At 39.1% G+C, this 22,662-nt stretch overlaps 1 protein-coding gene across 1 annotated transcript in view; it reads right to left on the bottom strand.

Annotated features, from left to right (window-relative positions):
• Positions 1-22,662, bottom strand: part of TMEM26 (transmembrane protein 26) — a 240,667-nt gene that overhangs the window by 1,718 nt on the left and 216,287 nt on the right. Inside the window, exon 5 of the mRNA XM_053692258.1 lies at positions 16,862-16,938. Within this exon, the coding sequence (XP_053548233.1) occupies positions 16,862-16,938 (77 nt within the window). The remainder of the gene's footprint in view (positions 1-16,861; positions 16,939-22,662) is intronic.

The raw sequence follows: 22,662 nt of genomic DNA, 5'->3' as shown, positions 1-22,662 counted from the left end.
AGAAATAACATAGGAAACAGAGATTTTAGCCACTGGATTGATTGCGGAAATGAAAAGCATGTTAAACAACCTTACAGATAATTTTTTGGTTTTTCGATTAGGTTGTTTGAGGCTGTCTGATAATGGAGAAATACAGTTACAATGCAGAGGACTGATGTGCTGATAAAATTCTCTATACTTGCTCTTCAAATTGATTGGAATAGGTTTGTGTTGCGCCCCAGTGCTAGTTACAGGATAATTTGATGTAGTCTATTGGACCACTAAACCATGTATGGAAAGAAAATTGAGAGTACTGTAATCTTATTTTACAGTAGATATAGTACCTAACTAGATGAAACTCTCTCTCATTCTTTCTAGATCTAAATTTCCCTCATGGATCTAGATTTCTCTCTCCTTTGCTTACCCAAGCCTTTAATTAATTTTATGCACTAAATGGATTACAATTAAATAATTGTAACTCCTTTTTAAATAATGGAGAAGAAAAAAAGTTTTATATTAATATCTGTCTCCCTATATGTTTTTATTTCTGTCTGTCTAGCTATCTATTAGACATGTGACCAGATATAATAAAATATATATATAGTCATGCGAAAAAGAAAGTACACTCTCTTTGAATTCTATGGTTTTACATATCAGGACATAATAAAAATCATCTGGTCCTTAGCAGGTCTTAAAATCAGGTAAATATAACCTCAGATAAACAACGAAATATGACATATTACACCATGTCATGATTTATTTAACAAAAATAAAGCCAAAATGGAGAAGCCATGTGTGAAAAACTAAGTACACCTCGTGATTCAATCGCTTGTAGAATAACCTTTAGCAGCAATAACTTGAAGTAATCTTCTCTGTATGACTTTATCAGTCTCTCACATCGTTGTGGAAGAATTTTGGCCCACTCTTCTTTACAACATTGCTTCAGTTCATTGAGGTTTGCGGGCATTCGTTTATGCACAGCTCTCTTAAAGTGCCACCACAGCATTTCAATCGGATTGAGGTCTGGACTTTGACTGGGTCATTGAAACACCTTGATTCTTTTCTTTTTCAGCCATTCTGTTTTAGAATTGCTGGTGTGCTTAGGATCATTGTCCTGTTGCATGACCCAATTTTGGCCAAGCATTAGCTGTCGGAACAGATGGACTCACATTTGACTCTAGAATACTTTGCTATACAGAGGAGTTTATGATCGACTCAATGACTGGAAGATGCCCAGGTCCTGTGGCTACAAAACAAGCCCAAATCATCACCCTTCCACCACTGTGCTTGACATTTGGTATGAGGTGTTTGTGCTGATATGCTTTGTTTGGTTTTCGCACAAGGACATAGTTCCAGAAGTATTGTGGTTTGTTCAGATGCGACTTTGCAAACCTAAGCCGTGCTGCCATGGTTTTTTTTTAGAAAAGAGGCTTTCTCCTGGCAACCCTTCCATACAAACCCTACTTGTTCAGTCTTTTTCTAATTGCACTTTCATTAAAACATTTAACATGCTGAGGCCTGTAGAGTCTGAGATGTAACTCTTGTGTTTTTTTGCAATTTCTCTGAGCATTGCCTGGTCAGACCTTGGAGTGAATTTGCTGGGACATCCACTCTTGGAAAGATTGGCAACTGTCTTGAATGTTTTTTCACTTGTGAATAATCTTTATCACTGTACAATGATGGACTTTAGGACTTTAAATTGTATGGAAATGGCCTTATAACCCTTCCCAGATTGATGGGCAGAAATAATTGCTTCTCTACGATCATTGTTGATGTCTTTCCTCCTTGGCATTGTGTTAACACCCACCTGAATGCTCCAGACCAGCAAACTGCTAAAACGGTGGCTTTTATAGAGGTGGTATTAATCAAGGGCATTTGATTAGCAGCACCTGGCTGCTACTTAGCCTCATAATTCCTGTAGAAGCAGTAATGGTTTAAATAAATAATGTGTTGGTGTTCATCTGAGTCTGTAGTTGCCTAATTTTAAGACCTGCTAAGGACGAGATGATTTATATTATGTCATGATATTTAACACCATAGAATTCAAAGACGGTGTACTTTCTCTTTCGCATGACTGTGTGTGTTTGTATGTATATATATATATATGTATATATCTATATCTATATATATATATATATATATATATATATATTTCTTTCATGTAATTAACAAGAGTCCATGAGCTAGTGACGTATGGGATATACATTCCTACCAGGAGGGGCAAAGTTTCCCAAACCTTAAAATGCCTATAAATACACCCCTCACCACACCCACAAATCAGTTTTACAAACTTTGCCTCCAAGGGAGGTGGTGAAGTAAGTTTGTGCTAGATTCTACGTTGATATGCGCTCCGCAGCAAGTTGGAGCCCGGTTTTCCTCTCAGCGTGCAGTGAATGTCAGAGGGATGTGAGGAGAGTATTGCCTATTGAATGCAGTGATCTCCTTCTACGGGGTCTATTTCATAAGGTTCTCTGTTATCGGTCGTAGAGATTCATCTCTTACCTCCCTTTTCAGATCGACGATATACTCTTATATTTACCATTTCCTCTACTGATTCTCGTTTCAGTACTGGTTTGGCTTTCTACAAACATGTAGATGAGTGTCCTGGGGTAAGTAAGTCTTATTTTCTGTGACACTCTAAGCTATGGTTGGGCACTTTATTTATAAAGTTCTAAATATATGTATTCAAACATTTATTTGCCTTGACTCAGAATGTTCAACTTTCCTTATTTCCAGACAGTCAGTTTCATATTTGGGATTATGCTTTAATTATCATATTTTTTCTTACCTCAAAAATTTGACTTTTTCCCTGTGGGCTGTTAGGCTCGCGGGGGCTGAAAATGCTTCATTTTATTGCGTCATTTTTGGCGCGGACTTTTTTGGCGCAAAAATTCATTTCCGTTTCCGGCGTCATACGTGTCGCCGGAAGTTGCGTCATTTTTTGACGTTATTTTGCGCCAAAAATGTCGGCGTTCCGGATGTTGCGTCATTTTTGGCGCAAAAAGCATTTAGGCGCCAAATAATGTGGGCGTCTTTTTTGGCGCCAAAAAATATGGGCGTCGCTTTTGTCTCCACATTATTTCAGTCTCATTTTTCATTTGCTTCTGGTTGCTAGAAGCTTGATGTTTGGCATTTTTTTCCCATTCCTGAAACTGTCTTATAAGGAATTTGATCTATTTTGCTTTATATGTTGTTTTTTCTCTTACATATTGCAAGATGTCTCACGTTGCATCTGAGCCAGAAGATACTACAGGAAAACCTCTGCCTGCTGGATCTACCAAAGCTAAGTGTATCTGCTGTAAACTTTTGGTAGCTATTCCTCCAGCTGTTGTTTGTATTAAATGTCATGACAAACTTGTTAATGCAGATAATATTTCCTTTAGTGATGTACCATTGCCTGTTGCAGTTCCCTCAACATCTAAGGTGCAGAATGTTCCTGATAACATAAGAGATTTTGTTTCTGAATCCATAAAGAAGGCTTTGTCTGTTATTTCTCCTTCTAGTAAACGTAAAAAGTCTTTTAAATCTTCTCTTTCTACAGATGAATTTTTAAATGAACACCATCATTCTGATTCTTTGGACTCTTCTGGTTCAGAGGATTCTGTCTCAGAGATTGATGCTGATAAATCTTCATATTTATTTAAGATGGAATTTATTCGCTCTTTACTTAAAGAAGTACTAATTGCTTTAGAAATAGAGGATTCTAGTCCTCTTGATACTAATTCTATACGTTTAGATAAGGTTTTTAAAGCTCCTGCGGTTATTCCAGAAGTCTTTCCTGTTCCTAATGCTATTTCTGCAGTAATTGCTAAGGAATGGGATAGATTGGGTAATTCATTTACTCCTTCTAAACGTTTTAAGCAATTATATCCTGTTCCGCCTGACAGGTTAGAATTTTGGGACAAAATCCCTAAAGTTAATGGGGCTATTTCTACCCTTGCTAAACGTACTACCATTCCTACATCAGATGGTACCTCGTTTAAGGATCCTTTAGATAGAAAAATTGAATCTTTTCTAAGAAAAGCTTATCTATGTTCAGGTAATCTTCTTAGACCTGCTATATCATTGGCTGATGTTGCTGCAGCTTCAACTTTTTGGTTGGAAACTCTAGCGCAACAAGTAACAAATCGTGATTCTCATGATATTATTATTCTTCTCCAGCATGCTAATAATTTCATCTGTGATGCCATTTTTGATATTATTAGAGTTGATGTTAGATTTATGTCTCTGGCTATCTTAGCCAGAAGAGCTTTATGGCTTAAGACTTGGAATGCTGATATGGCTTCTAAATCAACTCTACTTTCCATTTCTTTCCAGGGAAACAAATTATTTGGTTCTCAGTTGGATTCTATTATTTCAACTGTTACTGGTGGGAAAGGAACTTTTTTACCACAGGATAAAAAGTCTAAAGGTAAAAACAGGGCTAACAATCGTTTTCGATCCTTTCGTTTCAACAAAGAACAAAAGCCTGATCCTTCGTCCTCAGGAGCAGTTTCAGTTTGGAAACCATCTCCAGTCTGGAATAAATCCAAGCCTGCTAGAAAGGCAAAGCCTGCTTCTAAGTTCACATGAAGGTACGGCCCTCATTCCAGTTCCGCTGGTAGGGGGCAGGTTACGTTTTTTCAAAGAAATTTGGATCAATTCTGTTCACAATCTTTGGATTCAGAACATTGTTTCAGAAGGGTACAGAATTGGTTTCAAGATGAGACCTCCTGCAAAGAGATTTTTTCTTTCCCATGTCCCAGTAAATCCAGTGAAAGCTCAAGCATTTCTGAATTGTGTTTCAGATCTAGAGTTGGCTGGAGTAATTATGCCAGTTCCAGTTCCGGAACAGGGGATGGGGTTTTATTCAAATCTCTTCATTGTACCAAAGAAGGAGAATTCCTTCAGACCAGTTCTGGATCTAAAATTATTGAATCGCTATGTAAGGATACCAACGTTCAAGATGGTAACTGTAAGGACTATATTGCCTTTTGTTCAGCAAGGGAATTATATGTCCACAATAGATTTACAGGATGCATATCTGCATATTCCGATTCATCCAGATCATTATCAGTTCCTGAGATTCTCTTTTCTAGACAAGCATTACCAATTTGTGGCTCTACCGTTTGGCCTTGCTACAGCTCCAAGAATTTTCACAAAGATTCTCGGTGCCCTTCTGTCTGTAATCAGAGAACAGGGTATTGTGGTATTTCCTTATTTGGACGATATCTTGGTACTTGCTCCGTCTTTACATTTAGCAGAGTCTCATACGAATCGACTTGTGTTGTTTCTTCAAGATCATGGTTGGAGGATCAATTTACTAAAAAGTTCTTTGATTCCTCAAACAAGGGTAACCTTTCTGGGTTTCCAGATAGATTCAGTGTCCATGACTCTGTCTTTAACAGACAAGAGACGTCTAAAATTGATTACAGCTTGTCGAAACCTTCAGTCACAATCATTCCCTTCGGTAGCCTTATGCATGGAAATTCTAGGTCTTATGACTGCTGCATCGGACGCGATCCCCTTTGCTCGTTTTCACATGCGACCTCTTCAGCTCTGTATGCTGAACCAATGGTGCAGGGATTACACGAAGATATCTCAATTAATATCTTTAAAACCGATTGTTCGACACTCTCTAACGTGGTGGACAGATCACCATCGTTTAATTCAGGGGGCTTCTTTTGTTCTTCCGACCTGGACTGTAATTTCAACAGATGCAAGTCTCACAGGTTGGGGAGCTGTGTGGGGATCTCTGACGGCACAAGGAGTTTGGGAATCTCAGGAGGTGAGATTACCGATCAATATTTTGGAACTCCGTGCAATTTTCAGAGCTCTTCAGTTTTGGCCTCTTCTGAAGAGAGAATCGTTCATTTGTTTTCAGACAGACAATGTCACAACTGTGGCATACATCAATCATCAAGGAGGGACTCACAGTCCTCTGGCTATGAAAGAAGTATCTCGAATTTTGGTTTGGGCGGAATCCAGCTCCTGTCTAATCTCTGCGGTTCATATCCCAGGTGTAGACAATTGGGAAGCGGATTATCTCAGTCGCCAAACGTTGCATCCGGGCGAATGGTCTCTTCACCCAGAGGTATTTCTTCAGATTGTTCAATTGTGGGGGCTCCCAGAGATAGATCTGATGGCCTCTCATCTAAACAAGAAACTTCCCAGGTATCTGTCCAGATCCCGGGATCCTCAGGCGGAGGCAGTGGATGCATTATCACTTCCTTGGAAGTATCATCCTGCCTATATCTTTCCGCCTCTAGTTCTTCTTCCAAGAGTAATCTCCAAGATTCTGAGGGAATGCTCGTTTGTTCTGCTAATAGCTCCGGCATGGCCTCACAGGTTTTGGTATGCGGATCTTGTCCGGATGGCATCTTGCCAGCCATGGACTCTTCCGTTAAGACCAGACCTTCTGTCACAAGGTCCTTTTTTCCATCCGGATCTGAAATCCTTAAATTTAAAGGTATGGAGATTGAACGCTTGATTCTTGGTCATAGAGGTTTCTCTGACTCCGTGATTAATACTATGTTACAGGCTCGTAAATCTGTATCTCGAGAGATATATTATAGAGTCTGGAAGACTTATATTTCTTGGTGTCTTTCTCATCATTTTTCTTGGCATTCTTTTAGAATACCGAGAATTTTACAATTTCTTCAGGATGGTTTGGATAAGGGTTTGTCCGCAAGTTCTTTGAAAGGACAAATCTCTGCTCTTTCTGTTCTTTTTCACAGAAAGATTGCTATTCTTCCTGATATTCATTGTTTTGTACAAGCTTTGGTTCGTATAAAACCTGTCATTAAGTCAATTTCTCCTCCTTGGAGTTTGAATTTGGTTCTGGGAGCTCTTCAAGCTCCTCCGTTTGAACCTATGCATTCATTGGACATTAAATTACTTTCTTGGAAAGTTTTGTTCCTTTTGGCTATCTCTTCTGCTAGAAGAGTTTCTGAATTATCTGCTCTTTCATGTGAGTCTCCTTTTCTGATTTTTCATCAGGATAAGGCGGTGTTGCGAACTTCTTTTGAATTTTTACCTAAAGTTGTGAATTCCAACAACATTAGTAGAGAAATTGTGGTTCCTTCATTATGTCCTAATCCTAAGAATTCTAAGGAGAAATCATTGCATTCTTTGGATGTTGTTAGAGCTTTGAAATATTATGTTGAAGCTACGAAATCTTTCCGTAAGACTTCTAGTCTATTTGTTATCTTTTCCGGTTCTAGGAAAGGCCAGAAAGCTTCTGCCATTTCTTTGGCATCTTGGTTGAAATCTTTAATTCATCTTGCCTATGTTGAGTCGGGTAAAACTCCGCCTCAAAGAATTACAGCTCATTCTACTAGGTCAGTATCTACTTCCTGGGCGTTTAGGAATGAAGCTTCGGTTGACCAGATCTGCAAAGCAGCAACTTGGTCTTCTTTGCATACTTTTACTAAATTCTACCATTTTGATGTATTTTCTTCTTCTGAAGCAGTTTTTGGTAGAAAAGTTCTTCAGGCAGCGGTTTCAGTTTGAATCTTCTGCTTATGTTTTTTGTTAAACTTTATTTTGGGTGTGGATTATTTTCAGCAGGAATTGGCTGTCTTTATTTTATCCCTCCCTCTCTAGTGACTCTTGTGTGGAAAGATCCACATCTTGGGTAGTCATTATCCCATACGTCACTAGCTCATGGACTCTTGTTAATTACATGAAAGAAAACATAATTTATGTAAGAACTTACCTGATAAATTCATTTCTTTCATATTAACAAGAGTCCATGAGGCCCACCCTTTTTTGTGGTGGTTATGATTTTTTTGTATAAAGCACAATTATTCCAATTCCTTATTTTATATGCTTCGCACTTTTTCTTATCACCCCACTTCTTGGCTATTCGTTAAACTGATTTGTGGGTGTGGTGAGGGGTGTATTTATAGGCATTTTAAGGTTTGGGAAACTTTGCCCCTCCTGGTAGGAATGTATATCCCATACGTCACTAGCTCATGGACTCTTGTTAATATGAAAGAAATGAATTTATCAGGTAAGTTCTTACATAAATTATGTTATATATATATATATATATATATATATATATATATATATATATATATATATATATATATAGCAATAGACTACTATTTTATCTAGCAACAGGTATTTCACTGCAATTAATTAGCTACAACAGGATCAAATCAGCAGTACATGATACAATAGCCAAATACTGTTAAATAAAATGTCCAGCAAAATCAAATTTTCAGTTAGTTAGCCAAAGGACTGATATAAATGTTTCCAATAGAAAGATGCTGTTTATCCAAATTTGTTACAATTGGTTACACTGTATTGTATCGATCCAACAAAATAATGTGTTCCAGTTGGGGCCTGAATATATCAGCCATCCACAAAAATTCAGTCAGTCCTTTCTCAGATTAAAGGGTGAAACCATTTTCCCCATAACATTTGTAATCCATATTCCCATAGGTAACTTTCTTGTAATGAAGTAAAAAGTGCATACCTTTACATCTTCTGAGACTTACGGCACTGAAATCTGATGCAGCCCGTCTTTGATACTCACAGGTAGCCTAGTCAACCCGTCTCAAGGTATTGTGGAAAACAGGTAGTTGCAGGGAATCCGGCCACTTTACTGGTAACTTAACAAGAATATACAGCATACGAAGGAAGGCATTTATTGCATGTCGCACGCCTTCAGTAGAGCCATACAGTATTCAAGAAAAGGCACTTAGTGAATTAGCACACCTTCAGCAAAAATCTGATTGGCTGATTGAATCAGCCAATCAGATTCAAGTTCAATCGGATTGGCTGATCCAATCAGCCAATCAGATTGAGCTCGCATTCTATTGGCTGATCGGAACAGCCAATAGAATGCAAGCTCAATCTGATTGGCTGATTGGATCAGCCAATCCGATTGAACTTGAATATGATTGGCTGATTCAATCAGCCAATCAGATTTTTCCTACCTTAATTCCGATTGGCTGATAGAATTCTATCAGCCAATCGGAATTCGAGGGACGCCATCTTGGATGACGTCATTTAAAGGAACCTTCATTCTGACTTAGGACGCCGTTAGAAGAGGATGGATCTGCATCGGCTGCTTCAAGATGGTCCCGCTCCACGCCGGATGGAAGAAGATAGAAGATGCCGCTTGGATGAAGATGTTTGCCGGTCCGGTTCTCCTCTTCTTGCCGGATAGGATGAAGACTTCGGACCCTCTTCTGGACGGATCGGTGATACCCGGCATGGTGAAGACAAGGTAGGAAGATCTTCAGGGGCTTAGTGTTAGGTTTTTTAAGGGGGGTTTGGGTTAGATTAGGGGTATGTGGGTGGTGGGTTGTAATGTTGGGGGGGTATTGTATGTTTTTTTACAGGCAAAAGAGCTGTTTTCTTTGGGGCATGCCCCGCAAAAGGCCCTTTGAAGGGCTGGTAAGGTAAAAGAGCTGTAAAATTTTTATTTTAGAATAGGGTAAGGCATTTTTTTTATTTTGGGGGGCTTTGTTATTTTTTTAGGGGGCTTAGAGTAGGTGTAATTAGTTTAAAATTCTTGCAATCTTTTTTTAATTTTTGTAATTTAGTGTTTTTTTTTTTGTAATTTAGTGTTTGTTTTTTTTTGTAATTTAGTTTAGTTGATTTAATTGTATATAATTGTAGATAGTTTATTTAATTAATTTATTGATAGTGTAGTGTTAGGTTTAATTGTAACTTAGGTTAGGATTTATTTTACAGGTAATTTTGTAATTATTTTAACTAGGTAACTATTAAATAGTTATTAACTATTTAATAGCTATTGTACCTGGTTAAAATAAATACAAAGTTGCCTGTAAAATAAATATTAATCCTAAAATATCTACAATATAATTATTATTTATATTGTAGCTATATTAGGGTTTATTTTACACGTAAGTATTTAGATTTAAATAGGAATAATTTATTTAATAAGATTTATTTTATTTCGTTAGATTTAAATTATTTTTAACTTAGGGAGGTGTTAGGGTTAGGGTTAATACAGGGTTAATACATTTATTAGAGTAGCGGTGAGGTCCGGTCGGCAGATTAGGGGTTAATACTTGAAGTTAGGTGTCGGCGATGTTAGGGAGGGCAGATTAGGGGTTAATACTATTTATTATAGGGTTTTTGAGGTGGTTTAGGGGTTAATACATTTATTATAGTAGCGGTGAGGTCCGGTCGGCAGATTAGGGGTTAATAATTGTAGGTAGGTAGCGGCGACGTTGGGGGGGGCAGATTAGGGGGTAATAAATATTATGTAGGGGTCGGCAATATTAGGGGCAGCAGATTAGGGGTACATAGGGATAATGTAGGTTGCAGCGGTGTGCGGTCAGCAGATTAGGGGTAAAAAAAATGAAATAGAGTGGCGGCGATGTGGGGGGGCCTCGGTTTAGGGGTACATAGGTAGTTTATGGGTGTTAGTGTACTTTAGAGCACAGTAGTTAAGAGCTTTATGAACCGGCGTTAGCCCAGAAAGCTCTTAACTCCTGGCTTTTTTCTGCGGCTGGAGTCTTGTCGTTAGATTTCTAACGCTCACTTCAGCCAAGACTCTAAATACCGGCGTTAGAAAGATCCCATTGAAAAGATAGGATACGCAATTGACGTAAGGGGATCTGCGGTATGGAAAAGTCGTGTCTGGAAAGTGAGCGTTAGACCCTTTCCTGACTGACTCTAAATACCAGCGGTAGACCAAAACCAGCGTTAGGACCCCCTAACGCTGGTTTTGACGGCTAATGCAGAACTCTAAATCTAGGCGTAAATTATTCCTATTTAAAACTAAATACTTACCTATAAAAAAAACATAAGCTAGCTACAATATAACTAATAGTTACATTGTAGCTATCTTAGGGTTTATTTTTATTTTACAGGAAACTTTGTATTTATTTTAACTAGGTAGAATAGTTATTAAATAGTTATTAACTATTTAATAACTACCTAGTTAAAATAAAGACAAATTAATTACCTAAATTAAATACAATTAATTACAATTAAATAAAATTATCTTAAGTACGAAACCCCCCCCCACTAAATTACAGAAAATAATTAAGAAATTACAGGATTTTAAAACGGATTACACCTACTCTAATCCCCCTAACAAAATAAAAAAGCCCCCCAAAATAAAAAAAAACCCTACCCTAAATTACAAATAGCCCTTAAAAGGGCCTTTTGCGGGGCATTGCCCCAAAGTAATCAGCTCTTTTACCTGTAAAAAAAAGTACAAATACCCCCAACATTAAAACCCACCACCCACACAACGAATCCTACTCTAAAACCCACCCAATCCCCCCTTAAAAAAACCTAACACTAACCCATTGAAGATCACCCTACCTTGAGAAGTGGACCTCCAGACGGGCAGAAGTCTTCATCCAACCGGGCAGAAGTGGTCCTCCAGATGGGCAGAAGTCTTCATCCAGATGGCATCTTCTATCTTCATCCATCCGGTGCGGAGCGGGTCCATCTTCAAGACATCCGACGCGGAGCATCCTCTTCATCCGACAGCCGATGACTGAATGAAGGTTCCTTTAAATGACATCATCCAAGATGGCGTCCCTTCAATTCCGATTGGCTGATAGAATTCTATCAGCCAATCGGAATTAAGGAAGAAAAAATCCAATCAGCCAATAGAATTTTTTCTACCTTAATTCCGATTGGCTGATAGAATTCTATCTGCCAATCGGAATTGAAGGGACGCCATCTTGGATGACGTCATTTAAAGGAACCTTCATTCAGTCGTCAACCGTGGACAGAAGAGGATGCTCCGTGTCGGATGTCTTGAAGATTGACCCGCTAAAGATAAAGACTTCTGCCCATCTGGAGGACCACTTCTGCCCGTCTGGAGGTCCACTTCTGCCCGGATGGGTGAAGACGGCTCCCGGTAGGGTGATCATCAAGGGGTTAGAATTAGGTTTTTTTAAAGGGGGATTGGGTGGGTTTTAGAGTAGGATTTGTTGTGTGGGTGGTGGGTTTTAATGTTGGGGGGGGGAATTGTAATTTTTTTTTACAGGTAAAAGAGCTGATTACTTTGGGGCAATGCCCCGCAAAAGGCACTTTTAAGGGCTATTTGTAATTTAGTGTAGGGTAGGGCTTTTTTTTATTTGGGGGGGCTTTTTTATTTTGTTAGGGGGATTAGAGTAGGTGTAATTAGTTTAAAAATCTTTATAATTTTCTGTAATTTTGTGTTTGTTTTTTCATACTTTAGATAATTGTATTTAATTTTAATTAATTGTATTTAATTTAGGTAATTAATTTAATTGTAGTGTAGTGTTAGGTGTAATTGTAACTTAGGTTAGGTTTTATTTTACAGGTAAATTTGTCTTTATTTTAACTAGGTAGTTATTAAATAGTTAATAACTATTTAATAACTATTGTACCTAGTTAAAATAAATTCAAACTTGCCTGTAAAATAAAAATAAACCCTAAGATAGATACAATGTAACTATTAGTTATATTGTAGCTAGATTAGGGTTTATTTTATAGGTAAGTATTTAGTTTTAAATAGGAATAATTTATTTAATGCTAGGAATATTTATTTAGATTTATTTTAATTATATTTAAGTTAGGGGGTGTTAGGGTTAGACTTAAGTTTAGGGGTTAATAATTTTATTATAGTGGAGGCGACATTGGGGGCGGCAGAGTAGGGGTTAATAAATATAATGTAGGTGTCGGCGATGTTGGGGGCGGCAGATTAGGGGTTCATAAGTATAATGTAGGTTGCAGCGTTGTCCGGAGTGGCAGATTAGGGGTTCATAAGTATAATGTAGGTTGCGGCGATGTCGGGGCGGCAGATTAGGGGTTAATAAGTGTAAGATTAGGGGTGTTTAGACTTGGGGTTCATGTTAGGGTGTTAGGTGTAGACATAACTTTTATTTCCCCATAGGAATCAATGGGGCTGCGTTAGGAGCTGTACGCTGCTTTTTTGCAGGTGTTAGGTTTTTTTTCAGCCGGCTCTCCCCCATTGATTCCTATGGGGAAATCGTGCATGAGCACGTTTTACCAGCTCACCGCTAACGTAAGCAGCGCTGGTATTGAGGTGAGATGTGGAGCTAAATTCTGCTTTACACTCACTTTTTTTCGGCTAATGCCGGGTTTGTAAAAACCCGTAATACCAGCGTTGTCTGCAAGTGAGCAGTGAGCATAAACTGCTCGTTTGCACTACACAGCCTCTAACGTAAAACTCGTAATCTAAGCGCATGTAAATAACACCCTCACTTTTACAATTAATATGACCCCTGTCTTTATGATAAGTGCAATTTTTGTCAACCAAATCTTTGCCTACTATCATATTTTGGCATACTGAACAATGGGAGCACTTAAAATTACCTTCTCTCTCTCGCTATATATATATATATATATATATATATATATATATATATATATATATATATATCCTAGTATGCCAATCCGACCTTAAACCACATAATAATCACTTGCCAAATTTTCCAGTTTTGCATAACCAGCACTGTTACATTTATATAGGTTTTATCTCCGTGATTACCTTGTATCTTAGCCCCTGCAGACTGCCCCCTTATCTTAGTGCTTTTTACAATCTTGCATTTTAGCCAAATAGTGCTGGTTCTTGTATAACCATTATCATTCTCCACATTAGTGAGCACAATGTTATCTATATGGTTGATATGAACTAGCACTGTCTGTCTGTGGCTTGGAAACAAGCACATTTAGAGGTTATAAAGTATATAACAATTTAGGTTATGCAGATCAGGAGGATTGGTAATAAATGGATTATATATATTTTTAAACAATAAACATTTTCAAGTAGACTGTCCCTTTAACTAAACTTATCCAACACAAATTTCACTCCACCATAGTCCTTCACAACTCTAGGTGCATGACAACATCAAAGTTCCTTTCACCCCTTAAATTCACCTTTAAAATTTAATGAAAAAGTATTTGGTTTTAATGGGGGTCTGATGTTTTTATGAAGAGGCCACATTTTTCTGTAAACAATTTCTCTCTGTTTAGAATATCTACCCTTAAATAGACAGTCTACACCTGAAATTTTATTGTTTAAAAAGATAGATAATTCCTTTATTACCCATTCACCAGTTTTTCATAACCAACACGGTTATACAAATACACTTTTTACCTCTGTAATTACCTTGTATCTAAGCCTCTGCAGACTGCCCCCTTATTTCAGTTCTTTTGACAGACTTGCATTTTAGCCATTCAGTGCTGACTCCTAGGTAACTCCATGTGCGTGAGCACAATGTTATATATATGCCACACATGAACTAACACCCTCTAGTGGTGGAAAAACTCAAAATGCATTCATATAAGAGGCAGCCTTCAAGGGCTAAGAAATTAGCATATGACCTACCTAAGTTTAGCTTTCAACTAAGAATACCAAGAGAACAAAGCAAAATTGTTGATAAAAGTAAATTGGAAAGTTGTTTAAAATTACATGTCCTATCTGAATCATTAAAGTTTATTTTTGACTAGACTGTTCCTTTAAGTTGAACTGTTTTATAAATAACTGTTCATGTTTATTGTGGGCTTCCTGTAAAATAGATGAGAGAGTATTTCTAACTCTCTTGGTTATTGATGGTTCAACAACTTCTTCCCATCTCTTTTTAATAGTCTAAATCAGGGGTGTCATACTCAAATTACCTGGGGACCACAGGACAAGTTTTCTTCTCCCATGGAGGCCACTTGCAAAATGCCAAACTTCAAAAACGAAATTGTACTAGTACAAAAAGTACTAGTTAGTGTTTGTTTACCATGCAATCTGTCCTTTAGTAAATGGCTTCCCTGTTTTTACAACCTGCTCCCTCACCATATAGCTAGATTTAACTGCTGCATCACATTTGTTTTTTGCGCGCTTGAAGAGATTTTGCTGCATGTACAGGCCTTGCTGAAGTTGGGCAATGTGCCTCTCCTCTTCTGTTGCCTCATACTGATTAGCATGTTTAGTATTATAACCTTTAAGAGTACTTTGTACAATGCAAGCTAAGGATATTATTAAAAAGAAAAATATAAGCAACTGTATATTCATTTTATTTAATTAATTTAAAAAAAGTTTGCCTCTTCTCCTGCTTACCTTTTTTTGCACGGATGGGGCTAAATCCCAGATGGTCCAAAAGTGTTACAAATGAACCCCTGGTAGTCCGGTGAGGAAGCAATAGGTCTGTACCTCTGGCTGATGCAGACCATACTAATCACTCCTCCTGACTAACGCTGAGCACCGGCACAGCAAATAAAAAGGAAAATGCCAGTGCGCTCTTAGGCCTTAAGGTAGCGTGTGCAGGCCGGTACTTTGAAACTCCTGATCTAAATAGTATTGTTATTATTCTTTTTGATCAAATAAATGTGAAACAAAGGTAAATAAAAGTTCAATAATAATGGAAGGATATGTCCGTTCCTGAAAGAACTTTCTGATGTCTTGAATCTTCAATGGGTCCTCAAATGAGAGAAGAGAGGAAACACAAAATAGTGTAACACTGTAAACCCAATGGGCGAGATATAATGATAGGACGAATAAATACTCACATTTGTTGGAGCTCATACAAGCTCTATATGATGAGTACACCTACTTTATACTGGTAGGCAAACAGTGTGATCGGGTAAGAAATATTTTTTAAAACCATTAAAATACGCCACAAATACTCAGTAAACAATACTGTAAAGGTATCCCGAAGGAAAACAGTCAATACATACTGTCGAGAGTTAACCAGGCTGCCGGATGGATGCGGATAGAGAGTAGAAACTGAACCGCTTACTAACCACTATCCTCGACCAGCTAGGTTATGCTCTGCCCTGAGTGTCACTGGCACGTTTTGACGTAGCAAAGTTAAAAGTTCCAACGTACGTGTCGCTGACCAACTTGCAGCTTTTTCAAGGATTCTTTTGACCAACATTCTGCATATAGGTATTATAGAAAACTCCTGCAATGTATCTATTTATAATCTGTCATAGATTCTCTGAAATTGCCAGTAAAGTATTACAATAATGGGCCCCATGTATTAAATGGCGTGCAGACAGCTTCTTAACTTGACAAGCTGTCCGCACGCCTTTGCTGCATATGGGCATCGGATCTGTTTGTCCGCTTGCTGTATGCCTCATGCCTGCTCCTTCAGTCTGCGCGACTGTCAATCAAGTGCGGGCATTCTGTGATTTCTCTTCATCACCTCAGAGGTGGCGAAGAGTGTAAGAAGCAGTGGTCTAATGACTGCTGCTTCTTACATTGCGGGAAGCAGACTTATATGTGCGAACCTGCCCCTCAAGGGCTCCAGAGCAGCTTGCACTGCTTGGTGCATGGAGCCCAATGTCTGTCTAATTAATAAGCAAACGTGTAATTTAAAAAAAAAAAAAAAAATATTCACCTGCTATTGCCTTAAATAATATTTTAAATAGTAGCTAGTGATACTGCTAAAAGCCAGCCGCTGCACCAAAAATATATTTTTTTTAATGGGGTCAGGAACAGCCAAAAAGAAAAGTGCAGTTTACATACGCTTTCAAGATATGTTGCTTGTTTGTTTTTTATGACAATTCAACCCTGTATGTATCCAAATAAATATTTAATTTTAGCGCTTTTGAATGACTCACTGGTGTTCTCTGGACTATTGGTATTTACATACTTATTGGCTGACACTGAAATCAACATTGCAAAATCCTTATTAAAGAAATAATTTTTCACCTACCGGAGAAGCTTTTCTTGCCTTAATTGTCTGTTGCATTTGTTTGTTCATTTTTCCATTAAAGGACAGTTCCTAGTTTTCAGATTAATTCAACTCAAATTTATAAGTTATTTTTATATATATTTATCCAAATCTGAATGCATTTTACTGCAATCTATTTATGGAAAAGAATATGTAACTTTTTATACTGTGCAGCTAGAAACATTGTATTATTTCTCAGTTTGACGTTTAAAAAAACTATTTCTGAATGTGCTACTTACCAGCAAGATCAAGTGGAAATTGTAGCATACTCCATGTCCATACAGAAAGGATTACATATATAAGGCCGGGTTCATTTCTGAAAAATGAAATGCCATTTAATTGTCAGACATTATAACAAATCAATAAAAAATAAACATATTTGTCTTTGAGATTCTACCAAGTTATGACTCTAAAGCCTTCCATGAATAGGAACAGATAAGATCGACTTCACAGTTTGAAATTCGTATGCATTCCAAATTAAGAAGCCGAAAAACATGAGTAATCATGAAAGGACAGTTTCTATGGCAATCTGTGTGCCTATGACTAAAATTCTCAGCAGGCTTAATAATTCACAAATGATCTGATGAAACCTGCCAGTAGAAAATGCTTTTAAGAGCTAATCATAACATAAACAAAAACATAAATTATGCTTACCAGATAATTTCATTACCTTCTGTAAAAGGAGAGTCCACGGCATTGTTCCTTACTGTTGGGAAATACTGAACCTGGCCACCAGGAGGAGGTAAATACACCACAGCCAAATGCTTAAATACCTCTTTCACTTCCCCCATCCCCAGTCATTCTGCTGAGGGAACAAGGAACAGTAGAAGAAATATCAGGGTATAAATGGTGCCAGAAGAAAAATATAATTTAGAGGGCCACCCACCAGAGAACATGGGCGGGGGCCGTGGACCCTGTGGACTCTCCTTATACAGAAGGAAATTAAATTATCTGGTAAGCATAATTTATGTTTTCCTTCTTAATATAAGGAGAGTCTATGGTATCATTCACTACTGTTGGGAAACGTATACCCAAGCTCTAGAGGACACTGAATGATAACAAGAGGGACAAAAAAGAGAGGTGGACCCTAATCTGAGGGCACCATAGCCTGCAAAACCTTTCTCCCGAAAGCTGCTTCAGCCGAAGCAAAAACATCAAACTTGTAAAATTTAGAAAAAGTATGTAAGGAGGACCAGGTAGCTGACTTACAAATCTGATCCATAGAGCCCTCGTTTTTTAAATGCCTAAAAGGAAGCCACTGCTTTAGTAGAATGAGCTGTAATCCTCTGAGGAGGTTTATGTCCCGCTGTCTAATAAGCAAAGCAGATAACACTCCTTAACCAAAAAGAAGTTGAAGAGACCTTCTGTCCCTTACGCTTCCCGGAATAGACAACAAACAAGGACGAAGTTTGTCCAAAATCCTTAGTAGCCTGACGGTAGAACTTCAAGGCGTGAACCACGTCCAGATTATGAAGCAAACGTTCCTTCGTAGAAGAAGGATTTGGACACAAGGAAGGAACCACAACCTATTGATTGATGTTGTGGTCTGACACGACCTTAAGAAGAAAACCTAACCTAGTACGTAAGACAGCCTTATCTGAATGGAACACCAGATAAGGAGGCTCACATTGCAAGGCGGCAATCTCAGATACCTTGCATGCAGAAGCAATAGCCAGTAGAAAAAGAACCTTCCAGGACAACAATTTTATGTCAATCTCATGCAAAGGCTCAAACGGAGCCCATTGCAAAACCTTAAGAACAAGATTTAGACTCCAAGGAGGAGCCTTAGATCTAAACATAAACACAGGTCTGATCCTAATCAGAGCCTTATCAAAGGACTGTAGATCAGGAAGCTCGGAGAGCCTCCTGTACAGTAAAACAGATAGGGCTAAAATCTGTCCCCTCAGGGAACTGGCAGAAAGGCCCTGCTCCAGTCCATCCTGGAGAAACAATAGGATCCTGGCAACTATAACTATATGCCTGGAAAATCCACGCTCTTCACACCAGAATAAGTAGGTTTTCCACACCTTTTGATAGATGTGACAAATAACCGGCTTACGAGCTTGAATGAGAGTATCAATCACTCTCTCTGAAAAACGTCTCTTGGCTAAGACTAAGCGTTCAATCTCCATGCAGTCAGCCTCAGAGAATCTAGATTTTAATGAACAAAGAGATCTTGTTCCAGCAGATCCCTGCGACAAGGTAACTTCCACGGAGGAGATGATGACATCCTCACCAGATCCGCGAACCACATCCTTCGTGGCCACGATGGAGCAATCAGTATCACTAATGCCTGCTCCTGCTTGATGCTGGCTACTACAAGAGGAAGAAGTGGTAACAGGTAAATTAGACTAAACCTCCAAGGCACTGCTAATGCATCTATTAGCTCTTCCTGAGGATCCCTTAGTAACTGGAAGTGATCCTTGTGGATTGGAATGTGAAGGTAAACATCCTTCAGATCTATAGTGGTCATGAACTGTCCTTCCTGAACTAAGGGAAGGATGGACCTTATCGTCTCCATCTTGAACGATGGGACGTTTAGAAATTTGTTTAAGCACTCTAGGTCCAGAATCAGGCGAAAAGTTCACTCCTTCTTTGCGACCACGAAAAGGTTTGAATAGTATCCCAAACTTCTTTCTGCGATAGGTACCGGGACAATGACCCCTAAGGAGAACAGATCCCGCATGCACCCCAGAAAGGATTCCCTCTTTTCTGGTCTGGACAGACTTGAGAGGAGAAATCTGCCCATGGGTGGATGAGACTTGAAACCTATCTTGTATCCCTGAGCTATGATATCCAGGACCCATGGATTCTCCACGTCCCTGGACCAAGCTTCTGAAAAGAGTGACAGTCTGCCCCCTACATGATGCAGCGCCGGATCAGGGGCCGCCCCTTCATGTTGATTTAGTTTCGACGGGCTTCTTGCTCTGCTTGGACTTATTCCAGGACTGAGCCGGCTTCCAAGTACTTTTGGTTTGCTCGGGCTTAGCGGAGGGCTGCTGTCGCTGTGATTTATCAGAATAAAAGGAACAAAAATTAGAACTTTGTCCCTTTTACTTGTTCTTTTTATCTTGCGGAAGAAAGGCACCCTTGCCCCCAGTAACCATGGAGATAATGGAGTCCAGGCCTGGAACAAATAAAATCTATCCTTTAAAGGGAAGGGAAAGAAGTCTGGACTTAGAAGTCATATCTGCAGACCAGGACTTTAGCCAGAGTGCCCGACGGGCCTGAACTGAAAAGCCAGAAACCTTAGCATTTAGGCGAATAATCTGCATGTTTGCATCACAGATAAAAGAATTAGCAATTCTCAAGGCTTTAATTCTTTCCTGGATAACGTCGAGGGGACCCTTCACCTTGATCAATTCCAATAAGGAGTCGCACCAGTAGGTAGCTGCTCCAGCAACCGTGACAACGTCCGAAATAAATAACCCGTATGTTGAAACATCTTTCTTAGAAGAGTTTCCATCTTCTTATCCATTGGTTTTCTGAACGACAAGCTATCCTCAAGCAGGATAGTAGTACATTTGGCAAGCGTGGTGATAGCGCACAACTCCAATTGAGAGTCCGGGACTAGGAATAATTTTTTAAAGGAAGACAAAGGGGAAAAGGAAGTTCCAATTCTGTCCCATTCATTCTTAATAATGTTCACCATCTTTACAGGCACAGGAAAAGTTAAAGGCACTACCCTGTCTTCGTAAACGCTGTCTAATTTAGGAATCAAAGGTTCATCAGACAGCTTGGCCTCTGGAACCTCTTAATATAGACAAGACCTCCTTTAGAAAAAAACATGTGTTCAATCTTAAATCTAAAGGCTGGTTCCTCCGCAGCAGAAGGCTTAGAGGCAGCAGACTCTGTCCCAGAAAGTTCACCCTCTGAAGCCTCAGAGTGCGACTCATCCTCGGATAACTGTGACAAAGTAGAGAAATCCAATAAATTACATGATGACCCCTGGGCAGGAGAGCTATGTTTAACCTTCCGCTTGCATTTAGCAGGGCGAGGTAAAGCATTGAGGGCCTCAGACACTGTTGTTTTTAACTGCGTGGTAAAAGCTGATGGTAAAAGACCCCTCCAGATGGATGATCAAGCGTGCTACGGGAAGCTGCGTGTGTAGAAGGAGATGACTGTTGGGTATGCACCTCACGGGACGGCGAGTCCTCAGAGGTGGATGGCTCAGTGGTACTAAAGGGTTAACCTTCTTTGACCTAATAACGTTGTCAAGGCATGTGGAACTTAGTTGAGAGGGCGGGAATACCAAGGCCTCCTCACAATATAAACAGGTATTACTATTTGGAATAGAGGGAGTACCCTCTAGTATATCAGAATCCTTCATAGATTAAGCTAATGACTGTAGGACACAGAAATTAAATGATCTTTATTTCTCATATATGGCACCTTTATACTCCGAATGGCTGGTGCACTCACCTCCTCCTAGACCCCGACAATACTGAGAAATAGCTTCTCCGACAGCCAGCTTGGTCAGGAAAGAGGAAATTTAAGTGAGACCACTCCCGGTCACATTGTGCGCAAAGCAGGACTACTCCTGCTATGAGAAAAAGCACTCCTAACTACAAGCTGCGCAGCACTCAAAGTGAAAGTAAAAACCTGTGCGTTCCAGCCCTATAACCAACAACCTATGAACCCAATAAAATCTCACACATAAAGCAGCATAAAATCAAAGCATCACATTTGATTAAACCCCACTGTTCAATAATCCCCCTCAGGAGATATTAATCCATGATTCTACACTGTGACCCTTTCTTCTAACGTTTTCAACATATGTAAAAAATTGAAATGATCTTACCAGAATCCATGCTGTGGAACAGAAACACAGCCTCTCAAGTTTGACAGTCTTGTAGCATCGCTCCTGACATGGACTTGAGTGAGAAAGACAAGCAGACAGTGAAACTTGTCAACACTGATTGCTTACGAGCTATTAGCAGGCAGTCTGGATGGGTTAGTAGAAAGACTCTCCCTGCATATCCAGACTCTAACTTTCGTCAATGCTCTTACTGAGAGGCTGACAAGTCTACTTAAAACTCCAGTCCCATATGAAAGGGCAGATACCCCTTCTGACACTTCTCTGCCATCCTCCTGTGATGAAAAGCAAAGAATGACTGGGGGATGTGGGAGAGGTATTTAAGACTTCGGCCTCTAGTTATCAAGCTCCGTAAGAAGCTTGATGGCCCCTGTTTCTGGCGAGTCTTCAGACTCGCCAGAAACAGCAGTTATGAAGTAGCGGTCACAAAGACCGCTGCTCCATAACCTGTCCGCCTGCTCTGAGCAGGCGGACAGACATCGCCTGAAATCAACCCGATCTAGTACGATCGGGTTGATTGACACTCCCTACTGGCGGCCGCGAGTCTGCAGGGGGCAGCGTTGCACCAGCAGCTCTTGTGAGCTGCTGGTGCAATGATGAATACGGCGAGCGTATTGCTCGCCGTATTCAGCGAGGTCTGTCGGACCTGATCCGCACTGTCGGATCAGGTCCGACAGACCTTGATAACTAGAGGCCATTGGCTGGGGTGTCTTTGCCTTCTCCTGGTGGCCAGGTTCAGTATTTCCAAACAGTAAGGAATAATGCTGTGGACTCTCCTTATATTAAGAAGGAAATGGGCACTGAGCCAAAATAAAAAATAATACTGTTGTCTCATTGTTTTATTGTGATCTGTTGTATAGTACAGTTAAAATGTAAACATAATGCTTTATATAGATAAAGAAAATAAGCTTACGCATACTCTAAAAAAAATGGAAAAAACATTTTTAGAACAATTGTATTTATTGGAAAAGTAATTTTTGCATAACAATCCTTATTATTTAACATCACTGTAAATGCTGCTTGTTTTAACTACATAATATAAAATGTGCATGACATTTTTCATGGTCTGATCTTGAAAAGCGTGTTATTCTGAAACATAAACAGTGACGAGGCCTTTTCATTTTATAAAGACATAAGACATTTAACTTTTTCTCAGGCTGTCACCAATTTATTGTAAGCTGCAAAGAAAGTACATAAGATCAAGAAAAACTGCTAGATGACACA

This window comes from Bombina bombina, chromosome 9, assembly GCF_027579735.1.
Source record: "Bombina bombina isolate aBomBom1 chromosome 9, aBomBom1.pri, whole genome shotgun sequence".
NCBI classification, from domain to species: domain Eukaryota; kingdom Metazoa; phylum Chordata; class Amphibia; order Anura; family Bombinatoridae; genus Bombina; species Bombina bombina.
Note: the sequence above shows the minus strand (reverse complement) of the source record. Positions and strands in the feature narration are given on the sequence as shown.